The following is a 17,770-nucleotide window of genomic DNA, read 5'->3' on the forward strand; positions in this document are numbered from 1 at the left end:
GTTATTTTATTTTATTTTTTGCGAACTAGGGCATTGTTATTCACTCTGCATATATGCACATGCATTGCCCGTGAACCAATTGACAAACGAATCCTGCTGCCTGCCCGAGGTGCAGCGCAGCGACGCCGAAGACCGGCACACCGGCGAGTTGCAGGTGACAAAGGCGACGGCGAGGCCGGCCCATGGCCATGGGCAGCAACTGCAGTGCGCTGGCTAGGGGCAGACTCACCGGAGTACGCCGGGCAGTAGAGCTTCTCCCATCGAGAATCCCAGCCGATGACGAGGATCTGCCTCCGGCCCGGCGACGACGGATCCTCTGCTCGTCCGGTGGCTCTTGCTGCCCGGCCTTCCTGCCTCTCGCCCTGTGTCCGGCCCAATGCATTCTTACGGCCCATTTCAGCCCAGCACGATACGGGCCAACCGGTGCTCTCGTCGGACGACGCCGCCCGCTTACCTTTAGCGATTAGTGCCCTAAAAAAATCATTAGCGATTATTAGTACCATACCGGTAAATTAGGAACCAGGCCCTCAGCTTATAAACTGGATTCCCTGATTTTGCCTCGCGCCCCACGGTAGATACACGGCCGTCAGCTGAGAAAAAAAAAGGCCAGATCAGCGAGACTGCCTCTCGGTTGTACGCCCGTGGCTGCACCAATGTAAAACGCGTCCCTGCATTGGTCAGAAACCATGGGCCGAAGCTGATGCATACGGCCGCAAATCATATGTATCGCCGTGGGACGCTGTGCTAGACACTAGCACAATGCTGTCTAGTTTTTTTTATTTATGCTCCCGTCCTACGTATATGCTCTGATTTTTATTTATATTTTTAAATATTTTTAAGTTTACAAAACACATCCAAATTTATTTAGAATACTATCTATAACTACAATTTTAAATATGTACGTACGAAAATATATTCAATGGTTTTAGTTCGGTATTCTATGAATTGATATATTTTTATATAAACTTGGTCAAACTTTACAATGGCTAAATTTTAACCTGGTACTTTATGATGCTCGAATTCCGGGAGAAACGTGTGCATGTAATGTTCAATTTTTTAAAAAATTGTTTCTTTTTTAACATGACAATATCATGGTTATGCTCATTTTTTAGTTAAAACTGATATAGTCATACCGTACAAATTTTTCCATGAGCAGCCATATATTTGTGAACGGAGGACTAAATGGAAACACGAGTAACCATATATTTGTAAGCAATTCAAACTGTTTATGAAAAAAAAACCTGGAAACATGAGTACATACATACACTTCTTTGTCAATGAATTTTTGCATTTGTGAACGGAGGACTAAATGTTTCCATTGGGATATCTTTTTATTCTCTCCTTTCTTTGCTAAAAAAAGGGGGCAATTTGTTAGGTTTGCTGACTTTGCTTCGCCGAAACCAGGGCATTGTTATTTTTACTCTGCATTACTACGTATATATGCACACAAATTGCCGGTGAACTAATCAAGAAACGGATCCTGCCGCTTGCCGGAGGTGAAGCGCAGCGATGCCCAAAGACTGGCACACCGGCGAGCTCCAGGGTGACGATGGCGACGGCGAGGGGCGGACGCGCCGGAGTACGCCCGGCAGTCGTCATCGCGAATCCCAGCCGATGACGAGGATCTGTTCCGGACTGGTGACGATGGATCCCGGTGGCTCTGCTGCCTCGCCTTTCTGCCTCTCGCCCCTGGTCCGGCCCACTGAGCCCAGCACGATACGGGCCAACCGGTGGTCATCCGACGATTCCCTCAAAAAACAAAAAAGGTGGTCATCCGACGACGCCAGCAACGGTCTTTAGCGATTATTAGTACCATACTGGTAAATTAGGAACCAGGCCCTCAACTTATAAGCTGGACTTACTGCCTTTGCTACGCGCCCCACGGTCGATACACGGCCGTCAGCTGAGAAAAAAATATAGGCCACATCAGCGAGATTGCCTCTCGGTTGTAGGTCCGTGGCTGCATCAATGCAAAACGCGTCCCTGCATTGATCAGAAACCATGGACCGAAGCTGATGCATACGGCCACCGTGGGACGCTGTGTGCTAGACACTAGCACCAATGCTTCCGTCCTACGTATATGCTTTGATTTTTATTCATATTATTAAGTTTATTACAAAACACGTCCGAATTTATTTAGAAAACTATCTATAACTACAATATTAAATATACACATACGAAAATATATTTAATGGTTTTAGTTTGTTATTCTAGGTATTGAAACATTTTTATATAAACTTGGTCAAACTTTACAATGACTAAATTTCAAAAAAGTTAATACACGCTATATTTTAAGACGGATGGATCACATATTAGCTATTTGAAATCACGTCATTTTTTAATCATAAGCTAGATTTTTTTTTGGCGGGTAATAAGTTAGATCTTTAAAAGAGACCACAAGAATTTTTTATTTTATCCTAGAGATCACAGTAAAATGCTCATGTATCCTACGGAAGTTAGCGATAGCTAATGAAATGAGTATTACGTGATTCATGTCATTTGTTCCGAATTTGCATAAATGCATATACAAAAAGTTGTATGTATCAGCATGGAGCACACACCATTCTTTTTCGTGAAAAAGAGGATTTTTATTACTCAATCAAATGATTACAATCTAAAGTACAGAAATCTATTGCATTATCTAGTCTAGAACCTAACAAGATTGCGGTATTACCTAACAAATGTTTGAAATATGCCGAAGTGGTAATTATTAGTAATAGAAATTTTACGGTTCCCTCTCGTAATCTCCTTTATTTCATGCACCAAGAAAGAGTGACATGATGGTTCATGCTTCGAGCTTTTAATCATCTTCATGCCTTTTTGCTATTTATTGATGTAAAAATTAGCACCATTTTTTTTGATATACTAGCACAAATGTCCGTGCGTTGCAACGGGAGACATTGTTACCTCCCTGATATGTCAGCGAGTTTCTTCGGTTTCATCAATGCAATCTTCCGTCCATCTTTATAATTGTTCACCACTTAATTAGCGCATATATGGCAACATATTCCTTCATTCCTTGCGGGACTCAATTCTCTTCTTCTTGCATCAGCATCCTCATTCTCTACTTATTGATTCACAAGCCGATTTATTGAGTCTATCAATAACTGGTAACTTCAGGACATATATAAGTTGATGGTTTTGGTTCTAAGGAGGCGAGGTGGTATTATTTATTTAATGATAATAGGAAGAGCCGACTTAGTGAGTTGTATTATTTTTCAGGCACAACGCAACATACATTATGTAATTACAATCGACCTACTCGGAGCATATGTTACAAAGAAAACACTAATTGTTTTGTGCTTTTTTTCTACTGCCCAATCAAAAAATAAATTGTGACGGGCCAAGGCCCAAAGCATGCCCAGCCCAGTTGGTTTCCAGTGCCTAGCGCGAGCACGCACGCATGCGGCTCGGCGGCCGGTGTTAGAGCATCTCCAGCCGCGCGCCCCCAGGAGCCTTTTTTAGCACCGGCGTTAAAAAATATCCCAGTCGCACTCCCACAGGCTCGTTTTGCACCGGATTTAACAAAAACTAGGGCCGGCGCTCGCAAGGCAATCCCAGGAAACCGGGGGGCAGCTGGGGGCGCCGGCATTAGTTTTGCCCGCAAAAGGCCCACTGTCAGGGCTCCAACGCGCCACCCGAGCTCGCCTCTCCGGCCGGATCCCGCGGGCGCGGCCGGCTTACCTCGCTGTTGCTCGATGCGGCAACCGGCCTCTGCCTCCTCACCGCCGCTGGTCGCGGCCGCCTCCTCGCCGCGCGCCGGCCTCTGCCTCGCCACCCGAGCTTGTCCAGGAACGCGTCGTCGCCGTCGCCGGCCAGGCTGCCGGAGCCGCGCCCGCTCATCACGTCGATGGCCGTGGTATGGTACCTCTTCACGATTGCCGGCACAGTGTCCCCTTTGGCCACCACGTACGTTGTTGGGGAACGTAGAAGAAATTCAAAATTTTCCTATGAGTCACCAAGATCTATCTATGGAGAGACTAGCAACGAGAGAGAGGAGAGTGCATCTACATACCCTTGTAGATCGCTAAGCGGAAGCGTTCAAGAGAACGGGGTTGAAGGAGTCGTACTCGTCGTGATCCAAATCACCGAAGATCCTAGTGCCGAACGGACGGCACCTCCGCGTTCAACACACGTGCAGCCCGGTGACGTGTCCCACGCCTTGATCCAGCAAGGAGAGAGGGAGAGGTTGGGAAGACTCGGTCCAGCAGCAGCACAACGGTGTGGTGGTGGTGGAGGAGCGTGGTACTCCAGCAGGGCTTCGCCAAGCACTACGAGAGATGAGGAAAGAGAGAGGTAGGGCTGCGCCAAGAGGGAGATCAAATCATGTGTTGGCAGCCCAAAAGACCTCAACTATATATAGGGGAGAGGGAGGGGGCTGCGCCCCCTCTAGAGTTCCCACCCCAAGGGGTGCGGCAGCCCCTAGATCCCATCTAGGGTGCGGCCAAGGGAGGGGGAGAGGGGGAAACTTGCCCCTCAAGTAAGGTGGAGGCGCCCCCTCCCCAAACCCTAGGCGCCTTGGGCCCTGGTCGGGAGGCGCACCAGCCCACCTGGGGCTGGTCCCCTCCCACACTTGGCCCATGCAGCCCTCTGGGGCCGGTGGCCCCACTTGGTGGACCACCGGGACCCTCCCGGTGGTCCCGGTACATTACGGATAGCACCCAAAACTTTTCCGGTGACCAAAGCAGGACTTTCCATATATAAATCTTTACCTCCGGACCATTCCGGAACTCCTCGTGACGTTTGGGATCTCATCCGGGACTCCAAACAACATTCGGTAACCACGTATATCTATTCCCTATAACCCTAGCGTCATCGAACCTTAAGTGTGTAGACCCTACGGGTTCGGGAACCATGCAGACATGACCGAGACGTTCTCCGGTCAATAACCAATAGCGGGATCTGGATACCCATGTTGGCTCCCACATGTTCCACGATGATCTCATCGGATGAACCACGATGTCAAGGATTCAATCAATCCCGTATACAATTCCCTTTGTCTAGCGGTATAGTACTTGCCCGAGATTCGATTGTCGGTATCCCGATACCTTGTTCAATCTCGTTACCGGCAAGTCTCTTTACTCGTTCCGTAACACATCATCCCATGATTAACCCCTTGGTCACATTGTGCACATTATGATGATGTCCTACCGAGTGGGCCCAGAGATACCTCTCCGTCACACGGAGTGACAAATCCCTGTCTCGATTCGTGCCAACCCAACAGACACTTTCGGAGATACCCGTAGTGCACCTTTATAGCCACCCAGTTACATTGTGACGTTTGGTACACCCAAAGTATTCCTACGGTATCCGGGAGTTGCACAATCTCATGGTCTAAGGAAATGATACCTGACATTAGAAAATCTTTAACATAGAACTACACGATCTTTGTGCTAGGCTTAGGATTTGGTCTTGTCCATCACATCATTCTCCTAATGATGTGATCCCGTTATCAACGACATCCAATGTCCATGGTCAAGAAACCGTAACCATCTATTGATCAACGAGCTAGTCAACTAGAGGCTTACTAGGGATATGGTGTTGTCTATGTACCCACACATGTATCTGAGTTTCCTATCAATACAATTATAGCATGGATAATAAACGATTATCATGAACAAGGAAATATAATAATAATAACTAATTTATTATTGCCTCTAGGGCATATTTCCAACATACGCGAGGTACATGGCGGGCACCCCGTTGCCCACCCTGCCAAAGCACGCGCAGTGCAGCAGCACGAGCAGCGCGGTCCTGCGCGGGCTTGGACGCGACGCCGGGCGGCCCCGTGCAGGCGACCGCGGCGAGGAGGAGCAGGAGGAGGAGGAGGCGGTGGAGTGGGGTGGGAGTGTGGGACTGTTGACTTGGAGCCTCGCGGTTTCCGGATGGTGGCGGGTCAGGGAACGCGTCGCCGCCGCCGGCCAGCCTGCCGGAGCCGTGGCCGCGCTTCATCGCCACCGAGTACGCGATCCACTAGCCAGGCGGTTCGCGTGGTGGTGGTGGCTGGGTACGGGCAACGAGTGGATAAATATCCACCCCCTGGCTTAATTTTTCGCCTGCAGCCCCCCAAGCGGCGGAAAAAATGCCTCCTGGGGGCTCAACGGCTAGAGATGCTCTTAACACACATGCATGTAGCCGGCCAGCGCGTGCATGTATGCGGCTCGGCAGCCAGCACTAACACCAGTCTCTCCATCTGGTTGACTACTAACACTACCATTGTCCACATCAGAATCAAGCCAGTCATTGAGTGCAGTTAAACTTGAACTTGGCAGAACACTAAACTGGTAAAAATACAAACTGAACTTGCTAGTCCCTGGATCCCAAGGCAAACCTGAATTGACAAGTAGATAATTTCTGATCAGAGAAGTAATACCCATTTCATCTGCTTGCTCTTTAGTGATGTCGATGCTACCATTGATGAGGAACAGCGCAAACACAGCCCATGAGGTTGCGGTCATTGCAGGGTCGACGCCAAGGGAACCGGCACCAACGTAGGTACACTCCAAAGGGCCGGGAACGCCACCATGGGGTCATCCTTGTCGGTGTCGTGGTCGAGTCCAGGTACACTACCAATACGCCAAATAATCCCTTTCTTAAGGAGCTCGAGCCCATATTCAATAGCTTGCCATGTCGAGGATGCATTACCGGTGAAGACGGTGTCCACCAAGAGCCCGTTGGGGTAGTACTTCGCCTTCAGTACTTGCGCACATAAACTCTGAGGGTTCTCAATAAGCCTCGAAGCCTGCTTAGCGAGCAACGCTTGATTGAAAATTTTCATATCTCGGAATCCCATGCCACCATGTGACTTGGCTTTAAGCATAATGTCCCATGACACCCAATGTGTTCGGCGTTGTCCCTGAATTGCCCCCCCACCAGAAGTCTCTTATCATCTTTGTTAAGTCCTCACATAAGCCATCAGGAAGCTTAAAAACGCACATTACAAACGTGGGTACCGCTTGGCGACCGCTTTCACGAGCACCTCCCCCCCCCCCCCCCCCCCCTGCGAGGACTCGCCCCATAGCACAAGTCTCTTAAGCATTTTAGCTTGCAGCTCCTGAAATTTTCCTCGGTGCATCCTCCCTTCCGGCGTCGGTAGTCCAAGGTATTTAGGCTCAAATTCGACTTGACACTTGAAGAACAGATTTAATCTCCTCCCGGACCTCAACATGGCAAGATTTACCAAACATAAGTGAGCACTTATCAAAGTTCACAAGTTGTCCTGTACCTTGGACATAAGTATTAATGACCTGCTGCATCCTATTTGCTTGTACTGCATCTGCCTTAAAAAAGAGCAAAGTGTCATCGGCGAACAACATGTGACATATGCCCGGGGCACCACGACACACCTTAAGGGGAGTGATATTGCCATCAGTGATCTCCTTCGCTGAGAGGCCACCTGCTACAAGCAGGAACAGGAATGGCGAAAGGGGATCGCCTTGTCGTAGGCCACGGGTAGGGGTGACGAATCCAGCAAGGTTCCGTTTAATTTCACCGAGTAGCTCACCGAGGATACACATGACATGATCCAACTGATCCCATCGGTGAGTGAAACCTAAGCCTTTCATCGCCTTATCCAAGAATTCCCAATCCACACGGTCGTATGCCTTCGACAAGTCGATCTTGTAGGCACAAAAATTCTTCTGAGGATTACTATTCTGCTCAATAAAATGGAAACACTCGAAGGCCACAAATGCATTATCTGTGATCAATCTGCCGGGCACGAACGCGCTTTGATTCACAGAAATAATGTCTCCAAGAAGGGGTTTCAGTCTATTTGCAAGACACTTTGCAATCACCTTATACAAAACAGTAGATAGACTAATTGGACGGAATTCTTTAAGTGTAGTAGGCTGGTCCACTTTGGGAATCAGGAGAATTGCTGTATGATTCACATTCGCAGGCATGCAGCCAGTGGCAAAAAATTGCAGAACGGCTGGTACAACTTTGTCCTTCAAGATACCCCAATTGCGCTGGTAAAATTTAGCTGGAAAACCATCGGTACCTGGTGCTTTCAACGGTCCAATCTCAAAGAGGGCATCAGCTATCTCCTTCTCTGAAAAGTCCCTACACAAATCCTCATTCATATCAGGTGTGACTTTGTGCTAAAAAAGCTGGACAATTTCCTCAGGATTAAGGTTGGGGTCCCTTGTGAACAAATCCTGAAAATAGCTTATGGCCAAAGCCTCCAGTTCTTCCTGAGACGTCACCCACCTTTCACTCGCATCCTTTAAGTTGGTCATCTTATTTTTCTTTGCCCGCCAAACATCTTTTTGATGAAAAAAAATCGTATTCCAGTTCCCTTCTTTGATCCACTTTATGCGAGATCTCTGGAGCCATAACATTTCCTCTTTATACAGTAACTCATTAAGCTGATCATTGTCCTTCCGTACCTCAGATTTGTCTGCACCACTGCCAAGAAGACGATCAGGTTCAGCGCGCAGCTCTGCAAGCTTGCGCAAAATATTCCCGAAGCGTCGGTTGCTCCATGCATGAAGAGATTTCATGACCGAACCGAGACAACTCTGGATCGCACCGAGGTCATCCTTCTCCCCAGCTGCGTTCCATGCTTGTTCGATGATCTCTGGTAATTCTGACGCTCGTTCCCAAAATAATTCATACTGTCGACACCTCCTCTTATTCTGCAAATTGACAAGCTGTTTTTTTTTTTGGTTCGATGACTTTGCGTCGCCGAAACCAGGGCATTGTTATTCACTCTGCGTATCTGCGCACGCATTGCCCGTGAACCAATCAACAAACGGATCCTGTCGCTGCCCGAGGTGCAGCGCAGCGACGCCGAAGACCGGCACACCGCCGAGCTCCAGGGTGACGATGGCGATGGCAAGGCCGGCCCATGGGCAGCAACTGCAGTGCGCCGGCTAGGGGCAGACTCACCGGAGTAGGCCGGGCAGTAGAGCTTCTCCCATCGAGAGAATCCCAGCCGATGACGAGGATCCTCTGTTCGTGCGGTGGCTCTGGCTGCCCGGCCTTGCTGCCCGAACCACCCATGAGGATCCTCGGTCCGGCCCAATGCATTCTTACGGCCCATTTCAGCCCATCAAGCAAGATAGGGGCCAACCGGTGCTCTCGTTGGACGACGCCGCCCGCTTACCTTTAGCGATTAGTGATACTCAAAAAAAAAAAAAACCTTTAGCGATTAGTGCCCTAGAAAAATGTTTAGCGATTAGTACCATACCGGTAAATTAGGAACCAAGCCCTCAGCTTATAAACTGGATTGCCTGCTTTTGCTTCGCGCCCCACGGTAGATACACGGCCGTCAGCTGAGATAAAAAAAGGCCATATCAGCGAGATTGCCTCTTGGTTGTACGCCCGTGGCTGCATCAATGCAAAACGCGTCCCTGCATTGATCAAAAACCGTGGGCGGGCCGAAGCTGACGCATACGGCCGAAAATCATTATATGTATCACCGTGGGACGCACTATGTGCTAGACATTAGCACCATGCTTTTTTAACATTTTAATTTATGCTTCCGTCCATGCTTTGATTTTTATTAACCTTTTTTTAATTATTTTTAAGTTCACAAAACACATCCAAATTTATTTAGAAAACTATCTATAACTACAATATTAAATGGGAAACGATGATGATCTATCGGCTGATTTCTCGGAAGAAGTCCGCCACCTGCAGCAGTTGACACGTGTCCTAGGGCTCACACAACACGTTGCCATGAGTGTGCTAGACACTAACACCATGCTTTTTAAACATTTTTATTTATGCTTCCGTCCATGCTTTGATTTTTATTAACCTTTTTTTAATTATTTTGAAGTTCACAAAACACATCCAAATTTATTTAGAAAACTATCTATAACTACAATATTGAATGGGAAACGATGATGATCTACCGGCTGATTTTTGGGAAGAAGTCCGCCACCTGCAGCAGTTGACACGTGTCCTTGGGCTCACACAACACGTTGCCATGTTTCCAGAAAAATCTCACGCATCTTATCCCCACCCCACCCGTCTTCTCCCTTCGTCATCGTCCGCATGCTGGTCCAGCCGCAGTCATGGCTAAGCCAGCGCGGAAGCGCGCCACCACCACCACCACAGGCTGCTACATCCCCGTCCACCTCGCCCTACCACACCCATTCTGACCTTCGCCCTCCTAGATGCAGCCCGCCCGGTTCACTCCGCCGTCGGCCATGGCACGGCCCCACACAACTGCCGGAGCTCCAATACCCGCCAGCCACCTAGCGGCGACAACGCCGACAGGTAGCGCAATCTTATCTCTGCAACAATGGTGTTGTTACAGGAATGGTGGCAGACTGTGCAAGTACGCGAGCGGCCGGGAACGCTATTGCAAATTTTGCAACATAGGTCCTGTTGCAGAAAATTAGATGTGGCGGAGATGTTGTTTTACTTTTTGCAACAAGGGTCTTGTTGCAGAAAATTAGGTGCAATGGAAGATGTTGTTGCAATTTTTGCAAGAAGGATCTTGTTGCAGAAAATTAGACGCGTGAAAGATGTGCAGAAAATTAGACGCGTGAAAGATGTTGCAGAAAATTAGACGCATGAAAATGTTGTTCAAAAAATTAGACGCGGCGGGAGATGTTGTTGCAATTTTTCTAAGGGTCTTGTTGCAGAAAACTAAAGAAGAAGAGGTTTTGCAACATGGGTCTTGTTGCAGAAAATTTTAGAAGATGAGGTTTCGCAACAAAGATCTTGTTACAGGAAATCAGAGAAGATCAGATCTTGCAACAAGAGCATCGTTGCAGGAAATTAGTGAGGAGGATAGAACAACTCGCCTCACGCATCGAATGGCTCGCGAGGTGGCAAATCTTTCTAAAAGATCCACTGGCCGACACGCTTGTTTCTGCAACTCGACAGTTGTTTCAGGAATTAATGGGTCGGGGGAGGCGAGCTAGCCGCGTGCCAAAAGTATTTCGGACGGTTGCGCGTGCGTACATCGGACGACCGTCGAGGTGGCGGATGTTTCATACGGATCACCTGGCGGACGCATAGCGTCTCCCATATTAAATATATACTTACATATGAAAATATATTTAATGGTTTTAGTTCGGTATTCTATGTATTGATACGTTTTTATATAAACTTGATCAAACTTTACAATGACTAAATTTAAAAACAGTTAATACACGCTACATTTTAAGACGAATGGATCACATATTAGATATTCAAAATCACGTTATTTTTTAAATCATAATCTAGAACTTTTTTGGGAGGGTAATAAGCTAGATCTTGAAAAGAGAGCACAAGATTTTTTTTATTTTATCCTAGAGATCGCAGTAAAATGTTCATGTATCCTACGGTAGTTACCGATAGCTAATGAAATGAGCATTATATGATTCATGTTATTTGTTCTAAATTCGCATAAATGCATATACAAAAAACAAAAAAATTTATATATCACCATGGAGGACACAACATTTTTTTTGGTGAAAGAGGCTTTGTATTACTCAATCAAATGATTACATTCTTAAGTACAAAAATCTATTGCATTGTCTAGTCTAGAACCTAACTAGATTGCGATATTACCTAACAAATGTTTGACATATGCTGAAGTGGTAATTATTAGTAATACTAATTCTCAGGTAGGGGGGTCCTGAGCCGGTGATCTTGGCTAAATGGTAACAGGACAAAGAGGGACATAGGATTTTACCCAGGTCCAGGCCCTCTCGAAGAGGTAAACCCTACGCCATGCTTCTATTGTATTGATTTTGCTTGGAGTACAAAGTACAAGATGATCTACCTCGATATCGTATGTGAATGAATCTGACCCCGTGGTCTACACCCCCTGCTTATATAGGCACCCAGGAGGGGGGGGGGGTAGGGTTACATTTGGGATAAACATGCCGATGATTAAAACGTGTCTTGGAGTATGCGCCAAGTCTTCGGAGGATTCCAACTTGAGTACGCCCTGGGGCATCGTAAACATGGACAACTCGTAGATTGTTCGGGGGTCCCCGGCCCGGCCCATGATTGGGGGGTCGTCGTGGTTAGCGCCCCTTAGTCCAGGACACCGTCACCAGGTGCACGTGTTCCTCGTGCGGAAAATGATTTTTTTGAACGTCAAAAAAATCCAAACAAAATTTTGATGTGTTCATAGTCACATCCAAATGCTACCTGCATTTTTTTTAGGAAAATAGGTTAAGCATTTTGGACTGTGAATAAAACAAATTAAACACCAAATGTCAGCCCCAAATGTTGCATCTAAATTTGGTTTTTTCACCAATAAAGCACTGCTACTCTGTTTCGCATGAAAATTGTCAAGCATGATTCTGATACTAACACAAACATCTACAAAAAAAATTAGTTTTTTTATTTTTTTACTATTTTTTATTTTCCTGTTCATGTAGGAGCAAATGCACCCGAGCCAAAACGACATCCCCAAATGCACTACAATCTTGTTGTTTTTATAGAAACAACCTTTGAGAGAGGGGGGGGGGGGCACCTTTAGCAATGTGGTTGCTACTTTTTTTAACAAAGACACCCATAGGGCATCTTAGACCCAATTAATATCAAGGAAAACAAAGGCCGGTATAAATGATCAACAACTGGACGTAGAACAACCAGTGAATAGTAAAATTACATTAAAAGAACATACTACTCGTCTTCTTCCTCCAATTGTACATCCATCTTTTTTTGTTGCTTTGATTCTTTGTGGAGGTTAAATCTTTCATCGGCATCATGGTGAAGATATTGTGATTCGACGACCTGTACTTCTAGTGGATCATCCCCGGACAAATACGTTCATTGATCAAGGCTTTCCATCTTTTTAGATGGGTGACTCAAGGTGTTTTCAAAAAGCAATATTGGTAATATTCGCGCCGGTGAGAAAGTGACAACATCGTTGCTCCAGTCTAATTGCAGCCTCTTTACCGATGTCTTTGGAGTTCGAACAGAGATGATACCGCGAAGAAGGAGTTTACTAGAGATTTCATTGTAATTCTTAGTCGTAGGTGTTACTTTGTATTTCCTTGGATCTTAGGTTAAAATTATTGTACCTTTAACTGTTGCGAGTATGAATAAAGTTACACGTGTTTCTAAGAAAGAAATGGAAACAAAGGCCTATAACATTCTTTAAATAAATTGATTATAGGGAAACTACAAAAGAAACTCTTAAATGCAATTTCGAGTGATACAATCAAATATTCTCTGCATTTCCTGTGCAAACTTAAAGCTACTTTTTTGTTTTTTTACTAGTAGAGTAGAGTACCCCACTAGGACCAAACAGTACAGCTCCCAAGCATGCAGCTAGCTTCGCACCGATCGATGCAAGGCACGCGAGCGGTCAGGTGAACTTGGCCAGCTCGGCAAGGAAGGCGCCGCCGTGCTCCTCCTTGAGAAAGCGGGACAGGACGTTGGCCCCGCCCTTGCCCCTGCACGGCAGGCACACCACGCAGGCCGGCACCGCCTCCGGCCCCGGGTGGCACATCACCCGCGCCGGCGTCCCGCCGCCAAAGTCCGTCGCCTCGAAGCCCAGGTTCCGCCAGCTCGTCACGAACAGAGCGTTGTGCCCGAACAGCGTCTCCACGCATGGCAGTGGCACTGGCACGCTTTCTTCTCCTTCTCCGGTGAAGGTGGCCGGCATCTGCTCCTTGCTGCTCCTGATCAGCTTAACCACGTCTTTGATGCCCCCCTCTGCCACCTCGCGGATCGTCGGAGGCGGCGCGACTACCTGGGTGGTGACGCAGTTGCTGTAGTAGCCCTCCGCGGCGCCGACGGCCCTGCGCGCGTCGGCCGCGAACACGAGCGGCGCCGGGGTGCCCGGGTCGTCGTGCGGCATGATGACGCGGGAGCGGCACTGCCACATGACCGCCGTGACCGCCTCGAATACGGTGCACGGCGCGCCTAGCTCGTCGCCGAGCTCGGCTTTGATGCGGTCGATGGTGCTCGTCGGCACGGTGATGTCGAGGTTGGCGTACTCCTTGGGCTTCAGCTGGCCAACCATGGTACTCTCTATAGCGGCGGCCAGCGGCGGGAGATCCGGCAGGAGCTGGTCAGCGCAGGTGACTGGGGGGATGGATGGCCGATCCAGCCCGCGCGCGAGCTCGCCCACAGCCCGTAGGAGCAGCGCGATCCCGGTGCCGTCGGCGACGACGTGGTTCCACGTGACACCGAGGACGAACGCGCCGCAGGAGAACTCGGTCACCTGCATGAGCAGCAAGGGATCGGCCACGCGGCAGCTGGCCTCCGGGTATTCGACGGCGAGGTCTTTAAGCAGCGCCGCGAACGGCGGGTCGAAGAGCTTGACGTTCACCAAGGCGCAGCTGGCGGTTGCGGCCACGAACTCGACGCCCTCGCCGGTGCATGCGATGCAGAGATCGCCGTCGTCGTCGTCTCCCACGACGACGCGGCCGGCAATGAGGCGGAAGTGGTCCAGAGCGCGGGACAGCGCCCGCTTGATGGTCTCGGCGGGCTCGTGGATGGCGCGGTCGAAGACGTGGAACGATGAGGAGGAGGAGAAGGCGAGAGGCTTGTCGAAGGAGGAGACTTTGACGTGGTCGGCTGTCGCCGGCGTGGACTGCTCCGTCGACGGGCGGACCAGCAACGGCCTTGACTTGGTCACGATTACCCTCATTTCCAACAGGAATCTCACAAGTTCTCAGCTAAGTGGTAACGCCTCCTCTGGGCATTTTGGCCCGGCTTATATACAAGGCATTGTCTACTTTTTTTTGGGTTAGGCTCTGTTTTCTGAAATTGGGTCAGTCGATTGATTCTAGACGTTGGATGAAGATCACAACCAGTGGCCCTTCTTCTTCTTCCTCCTCCCAGTGTTTCATTGGCGGAACCGCCGGCCACCACCACCCACGGCCGGCGGCGCGGGAGCGCCGCCTCGCCTCGCCGCCCTTTCCGGAACCACCCCCACCGCCAGTCTTTCGTCGCCCCCGGCCATCCCTCTAAGCCCACCCGTGTTTGGGTTTTTCTCCGGCTAAGTGCACTACCACCCCCACCCGAAACCCTAAAATAGATAATTGGGTAGCCTCTCCGGCGAGCCCCCGGTGCGGCTCTTTCTTCCTTCTCTCCAGCGCCTCCTTTCTTCTAAGGAAAATTAGCTGACCAAATCAGATTTTTCAGTCGACTGACGTATAGCTAAACTAACTTTTTTTAACAAAACACAATCGAAGTCGCTCATACACTCACCCATATGGACGCATGCATGCACACTCTATCCCTATGAGCACATCCGAGAGGTTGAACTGGCATAGCATCTTGAGATTGACGAAGTCGTCACAGACGCATCGTAGTCGACGGGGACGTCTGATGCGCTGGGATACTACTGCCCCCCTACACCCAATTTGTTGGCACAATCTTCAATGTATGTAAAAGTTGATGGTTTGTTATTTGGGGCTCACCTTACCTGCGACCTGGAGGAAAGAATTATAGTTTAGAAAGTTATCTAAATGCTTATAGATTCTTTGTAGGTCTAGGATTATTGAATTGACATGGCTGGCAAAAATGCTAGACGTATAGGCTTTTATGGGGATTCTATAGGTTCCTTCAAAACTTCCAAACATCCCCTCCCTGAATTCAATAGGGGTGGACCGACCAATTAAAAGCTGCCATAACATCATGTAATCCCCTCATCCATGTAACACCACGTACGTGTAGCAAAGCTCCATGGCAGGTTCTTGACGATTTGTTGTCAAGAACACAATTTGGATAAGTAATATAGGGTTGGGTCATCAAGGAAACAATTTGTTTTCACCACCTTAAGCTCCGCTCAGGGCCTTCTGAGTGTGACTCTTCGGTGACTATTGCTCAATCCATTGAGAAATAGCAAAATTCTTGGGCCAACCAATAGTCAAACATTTTTTGGGACCAAACATTGTTTCTTAATAAAAAAATATTTACATAAATTTGCACACACATAGAAACCCAAATTATTCTAAATAAAATAAAATAATGGCATTGATATTACCCTAAAAGAAGAAAGATAATGGGATAAAGAATAACAACAAATAAAACAATTCACAGTTCCACAATATGCAAGAACGTACAATTTTCAGACAACGATATGATTTACACGCCAATTTTTGCATGACGCGACATATGGGACATGGCAGAATACATAAATTCATCACATTTAGGTTAGCAGTGGATCTGAAATGCCTTGCATACCCATTAGACCAAGTAGGGGCTGACAAGACATTCTACCTCATCTGAGTTTGGGCCTGGTTGGATTGAAGTGAAATTTAGCTACACCAACATGACTCCAAGCGAAAATATTATTGAGAGTAATGAGACAAAAATTTTTAAGACAAACAAAAATGCATTTGCTTGACTACTTAAAACTGAAGGGTATTGCCTTGCCAACATTGTAGGGAAGACACGGGGAGCATGCATGCATGCAGCCACATGATTAGGCTAGCCATAGTGGGGGTAACATAAGTAGTATATCATGCGCTTGGGACTCGCAAACATGCTTATGTGGCAGGCAATTAAAGAAGAGAGAGATGGTTATACGTAGTAACATAGGTAGATACCGTAACATAATAAATGTGATGCTATTATGTGTCATGCATGGCAATAAATGAGACCACCTATGATACTAATATATGATACTCCCTCCGTCCGGAATTACTTGTCATTAAAATGGATGAAAATGGATGTATCTAGAACTAAAATACATCTAGATACATCCATTTCAATGACAAATATTTTCGGACGGAGGGAGTACAATGCACTATAGAGGTAGTAACATACACTAATAACATATGCATGTTATTAGTCTAAGTTACTCCCCACTATGAGCAGCCTTAGGCCAAGATTAGGAAAGTGGTTTCGTGACTAGAGCTTAATTATGACATACATGCAGCTTTTGATATAAATTTTGGCAGAAGGTGCATGCCCTACCCACCTCACCTCTCATGCTTTTCCTTTCGATTGTAAATTATTTGAATCTATTATACCTTTTGAATTGAAATACCATTTTATATTTCATTTGCATCTTCGTTTTCCTTGTAAAAAGGGCTTTGAAACAAGCCCACTTTTGAATACATTTTGATTTGTTTCAAAAACTTCAGCAAGTTTCAACTACTCCTTCCGTATCAAAATATAAGACGGGTATTGATACTGTATCAAAAAACGTCTTATATTTTGATACAAGGGAGTACTAAAACTTAATAGAACAAATTATAAATTCGGTAAGTTTCAAAACCTAAAACTTAAATCCTAAACCCTAAGCCCTAACTACCGAAACCTAAGCCCCAAGCTCTAACCCTAAACCATAAACCCCCAAAAGAAAATGAAACTTGGTAAAAATATGGTGAAACTTTGTAGAACTTAACATCACGACTATCAAGTTTTAATATTTGAATCTTGGTAAAATTGTAGAAATGGTGTCTAAATGTATTCAAAATTGATATTGTTCAAAAGTACTCGTTCCAACGAACACAGTATGCAAATAAAACTTAATTTAGACTTTCAGTTCAAAAGATAAAATTGATTCAAATTTTGAGATGATATGAAAAGGCATGAGAGGTGGGGCGGGTGGCTCATGCAACTCTGCCAAAAGCTGGCATGCATTGAACCCAGTGCAACGATTAAGGGCTGATGAAATAAACTAGTGCATTAATTTCTAAGCAAATGGATTGCCGTATGCATGTGTACGTGTGCCCCTGCGAATTTTCAAACATTGTAAGCAGTGTCAATAATTTGGCACCAAACAAATGGAGTCCATACCTTTTAAACTTGCCAATATATTACCTTGGCAGAAGGTGGCTCCCAACCAAGCAACCCCTTCATATACGAGGCATCCAACTAGTTTTTCTTGTTTTTTTCTCAAAGAAGA

General features: G+C 47.0%; 1 protein-coding gene across 1 annotated transcript; it reads right to left on the reverse strand.

Annotated features, from left to right (window-relative positions):
• Nucleotides 1-13,267: 13,267 nt before the first annotated feature.
• Nucleotides 13,268-14,557, reverse strand: LOC123064326 (acyl transferase 15). The gene has a single exon (XM_044487822.1). It carries the CDS (start codon nucleotides 14,555-14,557, stop codon nucleotides 13,268-13,270), a length of 1,290 nt encoding a protein of 429 aa, XP_044343757.1.
• Nucleotides 14,558-17,770: the final 3,213 nt, after the last annotated feature.

Source organism: Triticum aestivum, chromosome 3B (genome assembly GCF_018294505.1).
Source record: "Triticum aestivum cultivar Chinese Spring chromosome 3B, IWGSC CS RefSeq v2.1, whole genome shotgun sequence".
Taxonomy (NCBI): domain Eukaryota; kingdom Viridiplantae; phylum Streptophyta; class Magnoliopsida; order Poales; family Poaceae; genus Triticum; species Triticum aestivum.

Coding starts and splice junctions, on each gene's coding strand:
- LOC123064326 (XM_044487822.1), bottom strand. CDS start 14,557: ATGAGGGTAATCGTGACCAAGTCAAGGCCGTTGCTGGTCCGCCCGTCG.